Source organism: Notamacropus eugenii, chromosome 3 (assembly GCF_028372415.1).
Source record: "Notamacropus eugenii isolate mMacEug1 chromosome 3, mMacEug1.pri_v2, whole genome shotgun sequence".
Classification (NCBI taxonomy): domain Eukaryota; kingdom Metazoa; phylum Chordata; class Mammalia; order Diprotodontia; family Macropodidae; genus Notamacropus; species Notamacropus eugenii.
In genome coordinates this window covers 50,687,303-50,703,281 of record NC_092874.1, presented here as the reverse complement: position 1 = coordinate 50,703,281, position 15,979 = coordinate 50,687,303, and the positions used below count along the sequence as shown (strand labels likewise).

The following is a 15,979-nucleotide window of genomic DNA, read 5'->3' as shown; positions in this document are numbered from 1 at the left end:
TGTCTGGCTCTTTTATACAGTTGGACGCACAGCTCAGAGAGGTAGTCCTGAAGGACATATGGCTAGGTCATATGTTGCAGTTGGACAGTAAACTGGCCCTAGAATTGAGTAGTAGATTGGATTTCCTTTTCATAACTCCCAGTGTTCTCTTTGAAACAAAATTCCATCTTTTTAACACCCATATTTTTCTGCTGATTCTATTTGGCTGTGGAGCATGGAACATCACAGGCTAAGAAATAAAATTGCGGGTTACTCCAAAGGGGCAGCACAAGAGAGGCATTTGGGGCATGAAGATTCTATAACACATCACCAGGACAGGCACAGAAGCAAAAGCTGCATCTGTCATTGGACAGCAATGCCTACAGTGTCAAAGGAAGGCCCCTGCATGCTGGTAGATGCCCTAGGGGCTATGCACAATCCAAACCATTGGATGGAGCTCCTCTTTAATGTGACAGAAACTCCACTGAAGTATTGACATTTTGTTGGGATTGGAAGCTCAATTCCGTGTGGACAGTCTCGGGCGGGTAAAGGTGGGAGCTTCTAAATGTTAGAGCTCTCACGAGACCCCCCCAGGAAACGGCTGGGAATCGAGGTGAACCGAGCCATCTCGAGTAATTCCGCCTCTTCCTGTGAGAAACGTGATGGGAGAGAGATCTCCCCGCCCTCGAGATTGTCCCGGATCTGGGCACACTATTGTTATCTAACAGCATGGTATTCAGATGCAAACTATGCGGCTGAAGGTTAAGTAGGATTGAGGAAGCCTGAAAGCTCTCTTAGCACGTGAGGAGCCAAGAGGACAGTAGGCTCCTCTTCTCTTCTTTCCTCTCTCCCCTCCCCCTCTCTCCCCGCTTGTACTTCTACTTCTAATCCCTTAAGATCTTAGCCTCCTTAGGAAATCTCCCCCTCTTCCTCCTAAGGAAGACCCCCCTGCACTTGTAACCGAGACCCTGAAATAAAGCTCAGCCCTTGTTCGACTCTGGAACGTCCTTTCTCTCATATGAGCATCCGGTTTTGGCCAACCGAAGACCTCGGAGGTGAGGTAAGAAGACTCGGGTAGCCCACGCAGGCCTCTAGGCCTGGCAACATTTGAAGACAAGGAAACTGTGACTCCAAGAGTTTAACATGAATAATCCAGGGCTAGACAGATCCGGTATCTGCCTGTGAATGAACTCAGGCACTCTGACTCTCAAACCACTGAACGACCCTACCAGTATGTTCATTATTAGAGATCGATACATGGGTGGAGAAGAGACACAGGGAAGGGCCACAGAGAGAAAATAGTCATTTTCCCAGGAACATTTCATATCGAGAGAGGAATTAATACGGTTCTGTCTCTGCCCCTCCTCCTTCTTTTCTTCCCACACAGTACATAAATAAATTGTTAATCCCTATTTTATAGGTGTGGAAATATTCTTAGCAAGGTAAAGTCATTTGACCTTGGTCACACTTCCAATAAATATTGAAACTATAATTTGTACCTGGGCTTTCTGGCTCTTAAATTCGGTGTTCTTTCTATTGTATATACTATGTTGTTTTTGCCTCTGAAATTCTTTTCTGTCCAAGGAACTCTGCAAATATTCTTCTCATTTTGCTATTTTGTAATACTGCGTCAGGTCACTTTTTCATGTACTACTGTGCCCACTGAATAATAATTCAAATAACACCTTTGGTTGTAACTCCATCCTCTCCTATCAAATCATAGATGACAGGTCTTACCAGATAAGCCTTCACATCCTCACATCCAGTGCCTTCTCTTTACTCACATCTGTTCATCACCTCTCCTCTCTTCCATTGATCTTCCATAGATGGTAGAGTTATATTTCCAAAACATAGATCTCTGCTCAAAAAAAAAAACAAAACTGAATCCTCTAGGATAGAATGTTGATTGTTCTGCTTGGTGTCTAAAGCCCTTTACAGTCTGAATATGGTGGCATTGGATTGTGCAATAAGAAATTAGACACATGAGAAACTGAGTAATCTGAGATGTGTGTGAAGGAATACAGAATGAGAGAAGGAAAGCAAGAAGGATAACATGTACACTGACTACCACAGTGTAAACCAAAAGAAGAATTAATTTTGCATTATTAAAAAAACTTCTGAGTAGAATGAAACATACTTCCTTCTTCTTGGTAGGGAGGCAAGGGCTGATTGAAACCCACATTATCAGATGTAGCGATGGTTAGCAGTTGCTTTTGCTTAACTGTTTTTCTTTGTATAAAAGAGTGTTCAGTTCCATAAGGTTGGGAGTTTCAGAAGGGAATGGTATTTCTAAAAATGATTGAATGCTTGTGGCATAGAAACAAAAGACACTAAGAAAACTTATTAAAAAAAACCAACCCTGGTTAAATGAACAAGTGAATGAATGACTTGGAGTCAGGACTTCAGTTCGAGCCCTACAGCTGCAAGACAGTTTCCTCATCTATAAATTGTAGCTGATAATCACATGTTGATACTGAACTGCAAATCTCAGATTTCAGACTGGTCCAAGTCCTCCATTTTCCCTACAAGAAAATTAGATCCAGAAAAGACAAGGGACATGACCTCAGTCACATCAGGAGAAAGGGGCGGAGATGCAGTTTGGGGCCACATCCCCTAGGACAGACCCAGCCTCTTCAGTAGGTTATCAAAGTCTTCCAAAAAAATGTGAGGATATTGATACTAATTGTACAAATTTTTCTTCTGTTTCTGCTTATTTCACCCTGTATCACTTCATTTAAGGTTCTCCATGTTTTTTTGAAATCTGTTTCTTTATTTCACAATAGTATTCCATCACAGTCATATATTACAACTCACTCAGTCATTGCTCGATTATGTAACACCTCTTAGTTTCCAGTTTTTTGTTGCCGCAAAAAAGCTGCTATTAATGTGTGAGAGAGTGTGTGTGTGCGTGCGCGCGCGCGCATGTACCTTTTTTTGTCTTTGCTCTCTTTTGGGTATAGATACCTAGCAGTAGTATAGCTGGCTCAAAGGATATACCGACTTCATAATCTGATAGAGAATGAGATGAGCAAAACCAAGAGAAGAGTCTATACTGTAACAACAATAGTAGAAAAACAAGTTTAAAAGCACAGAAAATTACGACAAATTTAATGGCCATTCATGATTCTGGAAGACCAGTGATGAAACACGCTCTCCATGTCAGAGAGAGGACAGAGTTAAGGTGTATAATGAGACACACACACGTATCTATACATATACGTAATAGACTATATTTGCATTTATATTTCAATATAGACCAGGAAGGAATTTGTTCTGCGTGTCTGTGCACATTTGTTACAAGAAATGTTTTTCTTCTTCCCCCCGCCCTGCCCCCAGTGGGATACTGGATGGAAGGGAGAGAAATTAGACTTCTGTTAACTTTTAAAAGTAAAAAGGTGAGGCAGGTGCTGCACATGGGGAATGTGGCATGTGATGCACTTTTTAGATGACATCGTCATATTATTAGTTTTGCCTAATTGTTTCACTCTGTTAAACAGACCGCTCATGGAGTGAAGGTGATCTGCAATTATTCTCAATATAAAAACAAAACACATCCATAAAACATTTTTTTACAATCCAGTATACTTTTCATTGGACCATACCCCCTCCTTGTTCCACCTGTAAATATAGTCCTTCTAAGTCTCCAAAAAGCAACATGTAAAGTGTGTGAAAGTAAACTGTTATTATGAGGGACATTTGTAAGTTAGAATAGCATTTAAGCACCAAGAAAAAAACCAAATAGCACTTTAATTACCATGTCAAGACATAAGCTTTTAATATTCTTAATAAACAATTCAGTATTATTTGAAATGGTATGTAGGCAAGTTATAAATTGTCATGATACTGCATCAGTTCTTCTTTTGAAAATCCAGTGATAAAACCACAGGCTAAAACAATCCTGTTCTTCTGATAATTTTATTTCCCAGACATCATTGGTGGTGAAGAAGAAAAAGCTCTTTTTGAACGTGAATTTGAGGAAAAGGGTAACCTAATTGACTACCTTGCGGAGGAGTTGTTATGTGTAGGTAGAAAATTAGAAGAGTTAGAAGAAGAAAAAGAGCAAATAGAGGAAGAAAGAAAACTTTTCTCTAGAGAGATAGCTATATGGAAAGCTGAAAAACTACAAGCTCACCAAGGTATGTATTATTTGGACTATTTTTTTATGAGATATGATATTTATATGCACATTCATTTTGAGTTGACTCACTTCAGTTTTCCCTTTGGTGGCTTTAGCACGTTACATTTGCTTTAAAGATGTTAGAGCATGTTATTGGTATTATTAGTCAGTAGCTGGGATATAGCTATTTTTTTCCCCAGGTATCAGTAGGAAAGAATACTTCCTCCTTCAACTTTATGCACTTAACCCCAAGTGGAAGTTGCTGATAATGCAGAATATGAAAGAACTTGTGAAAAGTATATACTCTAATGGCAGAGAATGAAAAAAAAAAATTAGTTGGTTACTGAGCAGTACTTCCTGACAAATGATGAGCAGTTTGGAGGGGTGAGATAGTTGATTGTAGAGTAGAGCAGAGTGAGAAAGTTAATGACTTCTAAAAGCAGGTTGCCACCTAGTTTAATCTGTTTTTAATAATAATAATTACAGTTAGAGTTCAGGGGTAAGGGTGAAAACTAATTATTTAGAAAACGTAAGTTTTTTGTGAGTACGGCATTTGAATTACTTGCAGTGAATTCCCAATTTTGTCTCTTTCAAGCCATGTCCATTTTACATTACAGATTACAATCAATTACAAATTTTGTGGCCCCACAAACTTCCTTAGCAATGTTTAAATAATGCTGAAATTTCTGACCTACAGTGAAGAACTGTTTGTGGTGTTGTGGTTGCTCAAATTAATGTATTGAAAAATTTCAAGTGTAATGTTGGCATTTTTCACATCTGAAGAACAAATCTGATGATGCCTTGTATCTAGTATGTGCTTAATAAATGTTGAGTGAACTAATGAGAAATATTTAGAATTTCCAAGAAAAGCTGCTAATGTCAGTGAACTTCAGTCTTGTCTTTTGCTTCATTTTCCCTTTTTATATTAACCCACTTGAAGAAGAGATGGTGTGTAAATTATTCTGCTTTTGTTTCCTTTTCCTTTTCTCTTAGGGCTAGTAGATGCTGCAGTCGATGCAGCACCAGAAGCAGGTGTGTTTGTGTACTACATAGCTGTCTTTAATCGGGTGATAGACTTACTTCCTAAAATTAAGTAAATAATGATTCTTGGACTTCCAACTAACCATTTCTCTAACTCTGAAACTTTGCTGTTGTATTTCACACTTAGTCTTTTCCTTTAACAAAAATTTTCTTACAGTTAAAAAGCATATTCCTTTTTTTGAAATTAACAAGAGATTCATATTCACCATCATCTTATTGTATTCATTTTTGAACAGTAATTAAGTTATTAAGTAATTAAGTTAAGTAGTTAAGTAATTACGACTACCTTAGTTTCATAAAACTTAGTGTCTCTTAACTTCCAAATACAATTAATATAGACAATTAATTACTTTTGCCAAGTGCTGTTGACATCGATTCGTGATAATTGTCTAAATGAGGAATTGGTTAAGTAGCATATAAGATGATGGCATCAGAAGAATCTTTGATGTGTAGTGAACAAAAGTTTTCTGGGGTTTTTTTGTGTTTATATTCCTTATTAACATCAGTAGTGTTTGCAGAAATAAAAGAAAGGGGGTCAGTGTCTCCAGCTTCCTAGCACTGACCACATTAATATCACAGATGTCAGTCAATGATCTGGTCTCTGGGCACCAGCATGACTTACATCTTTTCCCAGCAGAGGAGCTTTGCATTGGATACACACTTGCCAGTCCTCCCTTGCTGCACGTGAAAGGTAATTCAGGAATGGGTATCTGAAAAAGGACAAAATAGAAAATCTCATTCTAATCAAATCATTGCTCTTTCTATATTTCTCAGCGGTCCTACATAAAGGTTTATAGTATTGGTTCTTCAAATGAGGGAAATGCATGGATATAAAAAATAGATTTTTGGATTGAGAACAAATTAACCACTTTGTGTAAATCAAGTGATGGTTTTTGCATTAGGTAACTTTGTCCTTTCCCTAGAGTAAAAACATATAACTTTGACTTTCTTTGCTTTTTTTCCCCATAAGAATCACCATTTAGTGATAGTACTCTTGTGCTTATAATGCTTATAATGATGATCTATGGTGGCATGATACATGGTAAGTTTAGATATTCTGAATATTTTAAAGAGAAAAAGAAAGCATAGCTCATTGCCTCTTTTGTGTGTTTGAATTAAAATCCAGGTTTTCTGTCTGTTTCATGTGGTTTAATCCTGTACGTAGAATTGTGGTGTGCTCCATCATTAACTTGGTAACAAAACCTGCAGTGACTTTTCATTTGTTAGCAGAACTACTGGAAGAAACAGGAAGACTAGCGAGGGAAAAACTAGAAGTTCAGCGTCAAGCAGAAAAGGTCTGTGGTGACCTTCAGAAACAAGTGAAAGCTCTGGAAATAGACGTAGAGGAACAAGTCAGCCGCTTTAAGGAGCTGGAACAAGAAAAGACTACTGAAGTGATGGATCTGAGACAGCAAAACCAGTTCCTGGAGAAGCAGCTGGAGAAAATGCGAAAATTTTTAGATGTAAGTATGAAGAAAAATGGAGGTGTATCTGCCTTCTTTTTTTGAAGATCTGGAGGATTTTGTCTTGGCAGTGTCATAGATTTAGAGATGGAGAGAATGTGAGATCGCATCATTAATAGACCACTCCATTTTACAAATGAGAAGAATGAGGCCCAGGAACCTGTAATGACTGGTAGGATTACCCAGAACTGTGATTCGAACCCCTGGCTTCTCACTCCAGATCCAGCATTCTTTCCACTGCATCCAGTAGAATGACAGTTATAACCTTCCAGGTTCCAACCTTAACCTCGTGACAGTTCAATATCACATGTGTAAAAATGGCTGCTTTTAAAATCTGCAGATGTTTTCTATATCAATTCAAAGTGCTAAGGGTTTTCAGCATTGAGAACAGTGCAGTACCGTTGGTGCCAGCAGTTGAACAGAGAAAAGTCCAGCGCACAGGTGGTGGCACGTAAATAGTGACTCTTCTTCCAGGGCTGAGGCCTTTAGTAGCCAGTGACCCCACCAGCATCACGTCATGCCACTGGGAGATTTTCATGAAAAACATTCTAGTCAGGCGTGTGCTGGTTTGTGTTTTTTTTTACTTTGGGAAAATCCTTTAGATGCTTGCACAACCAGGTGTATGCCTGGCAAAATAAAAGTATGTATCTATAGTGCCCTTTGTGTACTATATAGGTTTTAATTTTTTTTTATTTTTCTTAAGGAAGAAAGAGGTATTGGGGGCTGTCCTGAAGGTTTCAAAATTCTCTTCTAGTCTATACTCCAAACACTTAAGTGTTTTAGAATTGACATATTACCAGATTAGAAATGTTCATTTATTCAGTATGCCTTTATAAAAGAATTCTTATTACCTTGCAGGCAGTTGATCCCAAGTTAATGTTATAGTGTTCCTCTTGTGCAGGAAATTAAATAAATTTTAAGAATATAGTTAGCAAGTTTTTTCACATTTTGTATTCTGTATGGAGGCAGCTGTTGGCACAGTGGATAGAGCACTGGGCCTGGATCCGGGAAGACCTTTGTTTAAATCTGGCCTTTGATACTTACTAGCTGTGTTACACTGGGCATGTCACTTGAGGATCTTAATACAGGGCCTGACATAGTGAGCACTCAATAAATATTAGCTGTTATTATTATAACGTGCTTATTTTCTTTCTCCCTGCATTTCACATCATTTGAATTCGATTGACTCATTATGCTTTTGACATTCATTTTGACTTCATTTTATCTCTCTGTCTGAAGTTGTAAGTCAAGCTTCATTGCTTTGAGTGCACCATCATAAGAACTGTAGAGCTAGCCAAGTCTTCATGCTGTCATCTCTTGTAGCTCCTCGCGTTCAATCAGCACTGTACCTGAAGCTAGACTGTCTAAAATCATGTTAAAGAAAAATAGCACCTAAATGACTGTTTCTTCTATTAATCTTATACTCAAATTTTAGGAACAAGCATTCGATCGAGAACATGAAAGAGATGTGTTCCAGCAAGAAATTCAGAAACTAGAACAGAAGCTGAAGGCTACCCCTAAGTTCCAGCCTGTCAGTGAAGACCAGACAAGAGAGGTAAGGCTTGGGACCAGGGGTCCAAACAAACAGCTGTGCTGGGAAAGCCAGAAATCTAGTCTAACAAATAATTCTTCAGAACAAGAAAGTAAAACGGGGAAATTGATATTGTTTCTCTGTAGAAAGTTTTCCGTGTCTTCCAAATGCCCTTGATGCACTTACTGAAATTTGGAATCTTCTCTTTGGATCTCTTTGTGGGGATAGGGAGAGCTGCAGCGTAGTTGTCACTGCCTCATGCTGTCCATGGTTTCGTTTAACAGCATTGGGGCTTTGTTTATTCCATTTTCAATAAACATTTGGCTGCAGACACAGGGAGGCAGCTTCTCACTTACTGTATTTGTAATCAAATTTGTTTTCACTCGTTAAAATGAAATGTCAAATATACATACCTCTGTGCTCCACTTTTCTTGAATTAAGCACTTCAGTGATTTCAAAATATGTACAAATAAGGAGACCATTTCTTTGACTAAAACTGTGTGGTTTCATAGGGAATTCCGAATGGGGAAACTCTTTCCAAATGTGCATCAGCAATTCATCTGAAACTTCAACATGAAGAGTTAACTGCCTAGGCCACTTGGGTGACTCAGCCCTGTTTGTCAGAGGTAGGATTTTCTATGGGCAAACTGATTACTCACTGTATCACAGAATCCCAAGAGTTGAAAGGAATCCAAGAGGCCATCTAGTCTAACTCTTGTACCAAAAAGTTGTTCTATAGTCCTGCTGACCGTTGGTCACACATCCTCTGCTTACTCATTCCTGCTGAAATGGCCCCATCCCCCTTTGGGATAGCTCTTACTGTTAGAAATCTTTTCCTTCCATTGAACCTCTGTCTCCCTCTCTGCTACTTCTACCTCCTGCTCCAGTCCTATACTCAGGAGGCCATCTTTCCCGTGACAGCCTTTCAAACTCTTGACTCCAGGGAATCTGTTGGAGTGGGAAGAGCAATAGACCTGGAGTATAGAGGGCCACCTCATCACTGTGGCCAAGAACACGGAACACTCAGATCCTCTGTTTCCTTATCTATAAAATGGCAGCCCAGGTTTCCCAGGCTCCAAAGTTCATCCTCCATTCCACTCTACTGCCCTGCTTCTTGCAGCTCCAACAAGGTTGTGGAGTATTAGCATAAAGAGTGGAGGACATGTGCCTTGAGGAAATCAGAGATCTCCTGCAGCTGATGGAGTTGTAGGCTACCCTCTGACACTTTGGAAAACTATTCCAGAGTTTGAAGGCCTGCCTAAAAGTCACCTCATCCTTAGCTTATCTCCCAAAGTAAGCTGCCTTTGATGGCCCAGGGAGTGCTTAGAACTTAAAATCAGTGGCATCTAATTGACAACAGCTTTGATTATCAGGAAAGGTCATCATGGATTACTCAGCCTTGCTTTGCAACACACTGTGTTCTTCACAAACAGCAGTAATTAATTTATAAGATGAATCCTCTCTTCCACAAAGAACTGTACCATGTGCACTTGGATCTGCTGTGAACAACAGAAGGAGATGACCTTTGTAAGGAATGATTTTCAGCTATTTTTCCCACTGCAGTTAAACTCACAACTGTAACTCTTCAGGTTTTTTTCCATTTAAACATACACATTTATTTCTATTTCCTCTACTTCTAAGATAGCAAGAAAAACACATTTATCATTGTTGCTTTTTAATGGAAACTTGGGATCACAAATGGCTTGTTTATGAACTCTTTTTTCTTTTTTCCCAAATCTCTTTAATTAAATTATTCCTGCTTTTAACCAGACACCCTTTCAACTTGTCTTCCTTTATTGTACTAATGATTTATTATTTCAATTCAATCCAATTGGCAAGAAGGAATGAATTGGAGTTCTGTTGTAACATGCTTCATTCCAATTTTGGTTCTTCATAAATGTGTTACAGTCCTTCCACTGGCAGTCAGGAAAACTCAGTACAAAAGCAGCATTTACTCTTGACTCCAATGGAGCCAAAGAATGCATATGCAATTTGACAATTTGGAGTATCTATTTTCCAGCATTAATCTGGACTTGTTATTGGAGCCATTAAAATTATTTTTCTACCAAGCTTTAAAGGCACAGGACATGTTAACTTATCCTGATGGGTGATATAATGCATTCATATATTAAAAAAAAAATAAGGATCCAATAAAGCATGACTTCAGTGAACAACACCATCTTCACCATCCCTTGGAATCTCTGTGTTTGACACGCTCCTTATTAAAAGTGGCAACCAGGAGAAATTAAGGCCCAATTTCTGCTTTTCTTTTTTACTTGGTGATATTTGCACCCCTTATCTGAGCAGCCGACATTTGTGATCCAAAATAAGGCTGAAATTTTTGCTTTCACACAAAACTAAACACATGGTTGATTGAAAATGTAGAATGTCATACGGACCGCCTCATTTAAAACAGGCCCATTTTATGCCACGTTCCATTACATATGACCTACTTTAAATAAGACAGCCTATCTTACAAGAGACTGACTATTTGGGCCTGTCTGTCCTTATAAAAGACTTTGCTTCCTTTGTACAGGATGGATACTCGAGCTCAAGAGAGAGGGTGAGCAGCTCCGAGACATGAAGAGCACAGGTGGGTTGTGTTCCAAGAATTAGATTCTAAGTCTCCTGCTTTGGAAGTTGTATGATGCTTTCCCATTAAAACAATGCTATAAATGGTGGCTGGGTTCCCAGACCAACCTGCAAAAGCCTAAGCATCATATAAGGATTAAGTGTCAGGGCTAGGAGTAAACCCAGGTCCTTGGATTCTGAATCCTGCGCCACTGCCCCTATACCACAGGACCTCCTGTCTCTCCTCACTCAGAGTCACTGATGGCAGCTAAGCCTGTAAAGGGTTAGAAGAAGGGGGCCAAGGTAACCGATCAAAGGTGTACCTCATCCTTTCTCTCCTTAGCAGGGGCCTTCTGCTTATTCACATGTGCAGGGGCCATTGCTCCTCCTTCCTGCAAAATCTCAGAGTGGCAAAGGACCTTGGGTTGTAACTCACCCCTTTTATAATATGCCCAAACAAATGATCCTCCAGCCTTCCCTTTAATACCTCAAATGAGAAAAAAGCCACTGCCAGGGAACTAGATGCTCAGAGTCAAGATAGACCCTGAACCTACGTGTGTGATCCTGGGCAAGTCACTTAACCTCTGTTTACTCTCCAATAAAATAGAGATAATGATAGCGCCTCGCTTTCAGTGTTGTTGGTGAGGATGAGATGAGATAATATTCATAAAGGGCCTTGAAAATCTTAAAATTTTATATAAATACTATTATTGTTATTACCTCCTGAGGCAGCCAATTCCACTTTTGAATAATTCTAAAGGATAGCAAGTTTTCCTACCATATAGCCTCCATCTGGTTATCTGTAGCTACCACTAGTTATTCTGAATTCTTCCCTAATAGGGCAGCTAGGTGGCCCAGTAGATGGAGCCCCGGACCTGGAGTCTGGAAGAACCTCAATTCAAATCCAGCCTCAGACACTTAATATCTATCTAACCACGAGAACGTCAATTGACCTCTGTCTGCCTCAGTTTTATTATCTGTAAAATGAGGTTAAGAATAACATCTACCTACCTCTCAAAGTTGTTGCGGGGATTAAATGAGAGAATGTTTGTAAAATTCTTAGCACAGTGCCAGTACATAGTAGGTACTCAATAAAGGCTTAGTTTGCTTCCTTCCTTCCTTCCCTATGGGATCAAGTAGACCAAGTCTACATGAGAAACCTTCAAATGCTTGCAGACAGCTATGCTGTCTGACCTAAGTTTTTTTCTAAATAATACCTGCACTTTTTTCAACTATAAGTATATAGAACGATCACAAAGCCCTTCACCACCCTTAAGGTTGTTCTTTGACTGCTAACCAGAGAGGCAATATCTTTCCTAAAATGTGACTCCCCAAAAGTAAACACTGCATTCCAGATGTGGTCTGACCAGAGCAAAAGGGTAATAAATACATAAACCAATCAATCAATCAATCAATCAGTCTTTGGAATTTTATTTTCTGCAATGCTTGGATCCGAAAAGGCATCATTCTCTCAGAGAAATTGACTGGACAACATCTCCCAAAATTTCTGGCCTGGCCTCAACCTGGTGATGTCACCGGTAAAGATTCCAATTGGGGGGAGTGTCTACAAGGTGAGAGAATGAAAAAATGAATCACTTGAATAAGCAAGGAAGGTATGAATGGGGAAGAGAAGAGCAGAGTGGACTGGAGCAGATCCAGGAAAGTCTAAGAGCAAACATACAGTCAAAACAGTGGACTGAAGGGAACATGACCAAGGAATCTGGGACTGGGGAGCTGAAGCTGATACCTGATGATTCCAAAGCAAAGGGAAAGGCTGTCAGCATTCTCCAGATTGCCCCCCGAGAGGTTTTCAAGAAACTATAAGGGATAGATGACCCCATACCCTAAGCTTTGCCACAAGATCAATGAATTCTAAAGAAACCATGACTTCCCACTGTGATAGAGAATCAAAGAGATTTAAGGCGTATTAGGCCATAAATCCCCTGTTAGGGTAGAAGACCATTTCTGTTTGTGTCTGGGTGCTGGGGTTTATTTTACTGATTCATTCCCTTACCTGCTTAAGCCAGGGGTGGATTTGTGTCTTCAACAGCTGAACAGCAGAGAAATGACTAGATGGGGGTGGAGGGAAGGGGGGGACCTCAGGCCCTGAGTTTAGTGAAAAACACAACTCAAAATAGCCACACCAAACAGGAAAATTAGGAAAAGACGCCCTACAATGACATCTCTCAAAGCTTTCATAGCCCATTATAGGTATTCGCTCAACCCTATGTGTGTGATAGGTATTACTATCCCCATTTTACAAACTGAGTGAGGCCCAGAAAACTTAATTGGTTTGCCCATGGACACACACCAGTAATTACTGGTGAAGACTAGTCTCTCCTGACTCAAGAGTCCCACTATGCCACACCACCTCTTGGTGAAACAACAGGACTGTCACCTGTCACTTTCTGGATGCTATGTATGCCACCCTTAACCTAGTTCTTTTTTTTCCCTAAAGGTCCCAAGGATTGGCTTGTCTGTGCTATTATCAAATGATGCTTTCAACCAGGATCCCTCTCCTCCATGGCCCACAACAAGGAGAAAACATGCTTTATATCTTCTCTGCCATCTTCTTGTTCCTATAAGAAGCTCACAACCTTTTAAAAGTTTTCTAAGGGATTAAAAGATACATGGAGTAAAATGACAAGCTATGGGGAAACTGGTTTTAATAAGTTGTTCCTGGTGTTTATAAATGGAGAGAGGTTCTGTTCTCTCTTTAGGGTTAGATCAGACCGTTCTCACGTAGAGTCCCTTAATGTGCTAGACTTTTTCCCCTCACTCTAATGGATACTCCAGTTCTTTCCTTTGTCTATTAGATAATAGTGGATAATATCTAGTAGATATTCCTTCTACTACATAATTAGATAATAGGGGCAGCTAGGTGGTGCAGTGGATAAAGCACCAGCCCAGGAGTCAGGAGGACCTGAGTTCTCACCTCAGACACTTGACACTCACTAGCTGTGTGACCTTGGGCAAGTCACTTAACCCCAATTACCTCCTCCTGGGTCATCTCCAGTCATCCTGATGAATATCTGGTCACTGGATTCAGATGGCTCTGGAGGAGAAGTGAGGCTGGTGACCTGCACAGCCCTCCCTCACTCAAAAACAAAGTCAAGCGCAAGTCATGTCATTATTTCTCTGATGGCATGGCCTTCTTTGGCAACGAAGGATGAACACACAATTAGATAGTATCTGTTAGATATTAGATAATATGTATTAGGCATTCCCTCTACTACATAATATTAGATAATATCTATTAGATATTCCCTCTATTAAATACTAGATGCAATCTATTAAATATTCCCTCTATTAAACAATATTAGATACTATCTACTAGATATTCCCTCTATTAAATACTAGATGCAATCTATTAAATATTCCCTCTGTCTATTAAACAATATTAGATGATATCTATTAGATATTCCCCCTATCTATTAGATATTTCTAGTTATGCCATTTAGTATGTGACCATGAGCAAGTCACTTCCTCTTCAATGAACCTCAGTTTCCTCATCTTTAAAATGGGTGGATCGGATCAAATGAACATCACAGTCCCTTCTAGCTCTAAATCTATGATTTTTTTCTTTCCCCAAATATTCTGCATGTGAGAGGCCATGGCTCTCACTCTCACTCACATTTTCTATAGAGAAGAGCACTAGATTTAGAATCACCCACTAACATCAAAGTCCCGTTTCTGGCATTGATTAGTTTAGATAAGCCCAAGCTCATCTTGTAAGAACCTCAGCTTCCTAGTCTGCAAAATGAGAATAATATTAGCAGTTAGCTACTCCTACCAGAGTAAAGCTCTAGAAATGTGAGGTATCATTTCTTCTATAGTTTCAATGATAAAAGGGCTAAACCCCTTGGTTCTCCTGTCCATGGATTCAACAAGAGACCTGAGAGACAACAGCAGTATCCCCATTTTTCCCTCCTCTCCTCTTGTCCCTGGAAGAGATCCAGCATGAGTTTGGTACATTAGGGGGAGTTTCTGGGAGCCAGGAATGGCATCCTGGGTACTGCTTTCTTGTTTCTGAGCTGAGGTGAGGATGGGAGGATGATGAAGCCTAAAGAAGTACAGTTGGATGGGAAATGAAGAGTTGGCCAACCTGGGTGTGCTCCTTAAATGGAGGTTCTGAGGGGAGCTTTCCACTCCACTCTCATCTGGTCTGCACCAAAAACAAGAGACCAGATCTGCCTCCTCTGATAAAATGTAAGTTCCTTGGGAGTAGGGACTGCTTCATTCATGTTTTTGTATCCCTACTGCCTAGAACAGTGCATGGCATATAATAGGTACTTAATGAATACTTGTTGATTGATCATTTGATGAAGAAGAAGGGAAAAGGGTAGCATGTGGAAACCCAAAGTCTACAGCATCAAGGAAGGAGATCTTGGGACAATCCACTTCGGTTGTCATTTGTGTCCAAAGAAGGCATGCCAGCAGTCACAGACCGCTGTCCTGTACTGTGAAATGTCAAATTTTAGGGCTGGCACCTTGAAACATGCTCGGTTGTGATGGGTAACAGTCACAAGCCTTTGCCTGGTCACGAGCCTCTGGCAAATGACAGATGTCTGCCAAAATTTGGCCAATTAAGAGGCATAATGCTCTAATGAACAGATCACATGGTCTAATGAATAGCTTTACCCTTAATTTATCATCTTGCTTGTGGGCTCTAATAAGCAAATGCTTATTTTTACGCACTAGTATTTAACGATCAAATATAGGATCACAAATTGAAATCTGGAAGGGAATCCTTTATTCTAAGCATTCCCAATCATATTTGGTTCTCCTACCCCTTGACTTTCAGAAAATTTCCCATTCCCCTTATAAATTCATTCACCATCTGACTGCATTCCTTTGGACTTATCCAGCATGCTTCTGTGCTGGGTACTTTCCCTTCCTTCCCTCTCTCCCTTGCTTTTTTCATTTCCTTTTGAGTGTTATTTTCCCTCATTAGATTATAAGCTCCTTCAGGGCAAGGACATTTTTTCCCTTGGTATTTATATCTCCAGCCCTTAGCATAGTTCCTGCCACACAGCAAGCACTTAAACAATGTTTAGTGACTGACCAAATATGAAAGGAAATAAATGCTAAGTTCATCCATATGATAAACTTTCTGGTCATCTAATTTGTACTCTGGCCTTCTCTTTTCTCCTTCTAAAAGAACTGGATCTTTCTCCCCCTGGGATCCTGCGCTCTGATGGGTAAGTTTTCACCTTATCTCAGTCAGTCCTGGGCCCATCGCGCTACCTCCTAGACATTTCCAAGCAGTCTCTGATC

The 15,979-nt window shown here is 39.9% G+C and overlaps 1 protein-coding gene across 1 annotated transcript in view; it reads left to right on the top strand.

The window, feature by feature from the left end:
* LOC140531807 (A-kinase anchor protein 9-like) overlaps positions 1–15,045 on the top strand; it is a 90,579-nt gene extending 75,534 nt beyond the window's left edge. Inside the window, exons 15-20 of the mRNA XM_072650519.1 lie at positions 3,906–4,115; positions 5,090–5,128; positions 6,365–6,600; positions 8,036–8,155; positions 10,668–10,724; positions 13,161–15,045. Of these exons, the coding sequence (XP_072506620.1) occupies positions 3,906–4,115; positions 5,090–5,128; positions 6,365–6,600; positions 8,036–8,155; positions 10,668–10,715 (653 nt within the window). The 3' untranslated portion in view covers positions 10,716–10,724; positions 13,161–15,045. The remainder of the gene's footprint in view (positions 1–3,905; positions 4,116–5,089; positions 5,129–6,364; positions 6,601–8,035; positions 8,156–10,667; positions 10,725–13,160) is intronic.
* Positions 15,046–15,979: the final 934 nt, after the last annotated feature.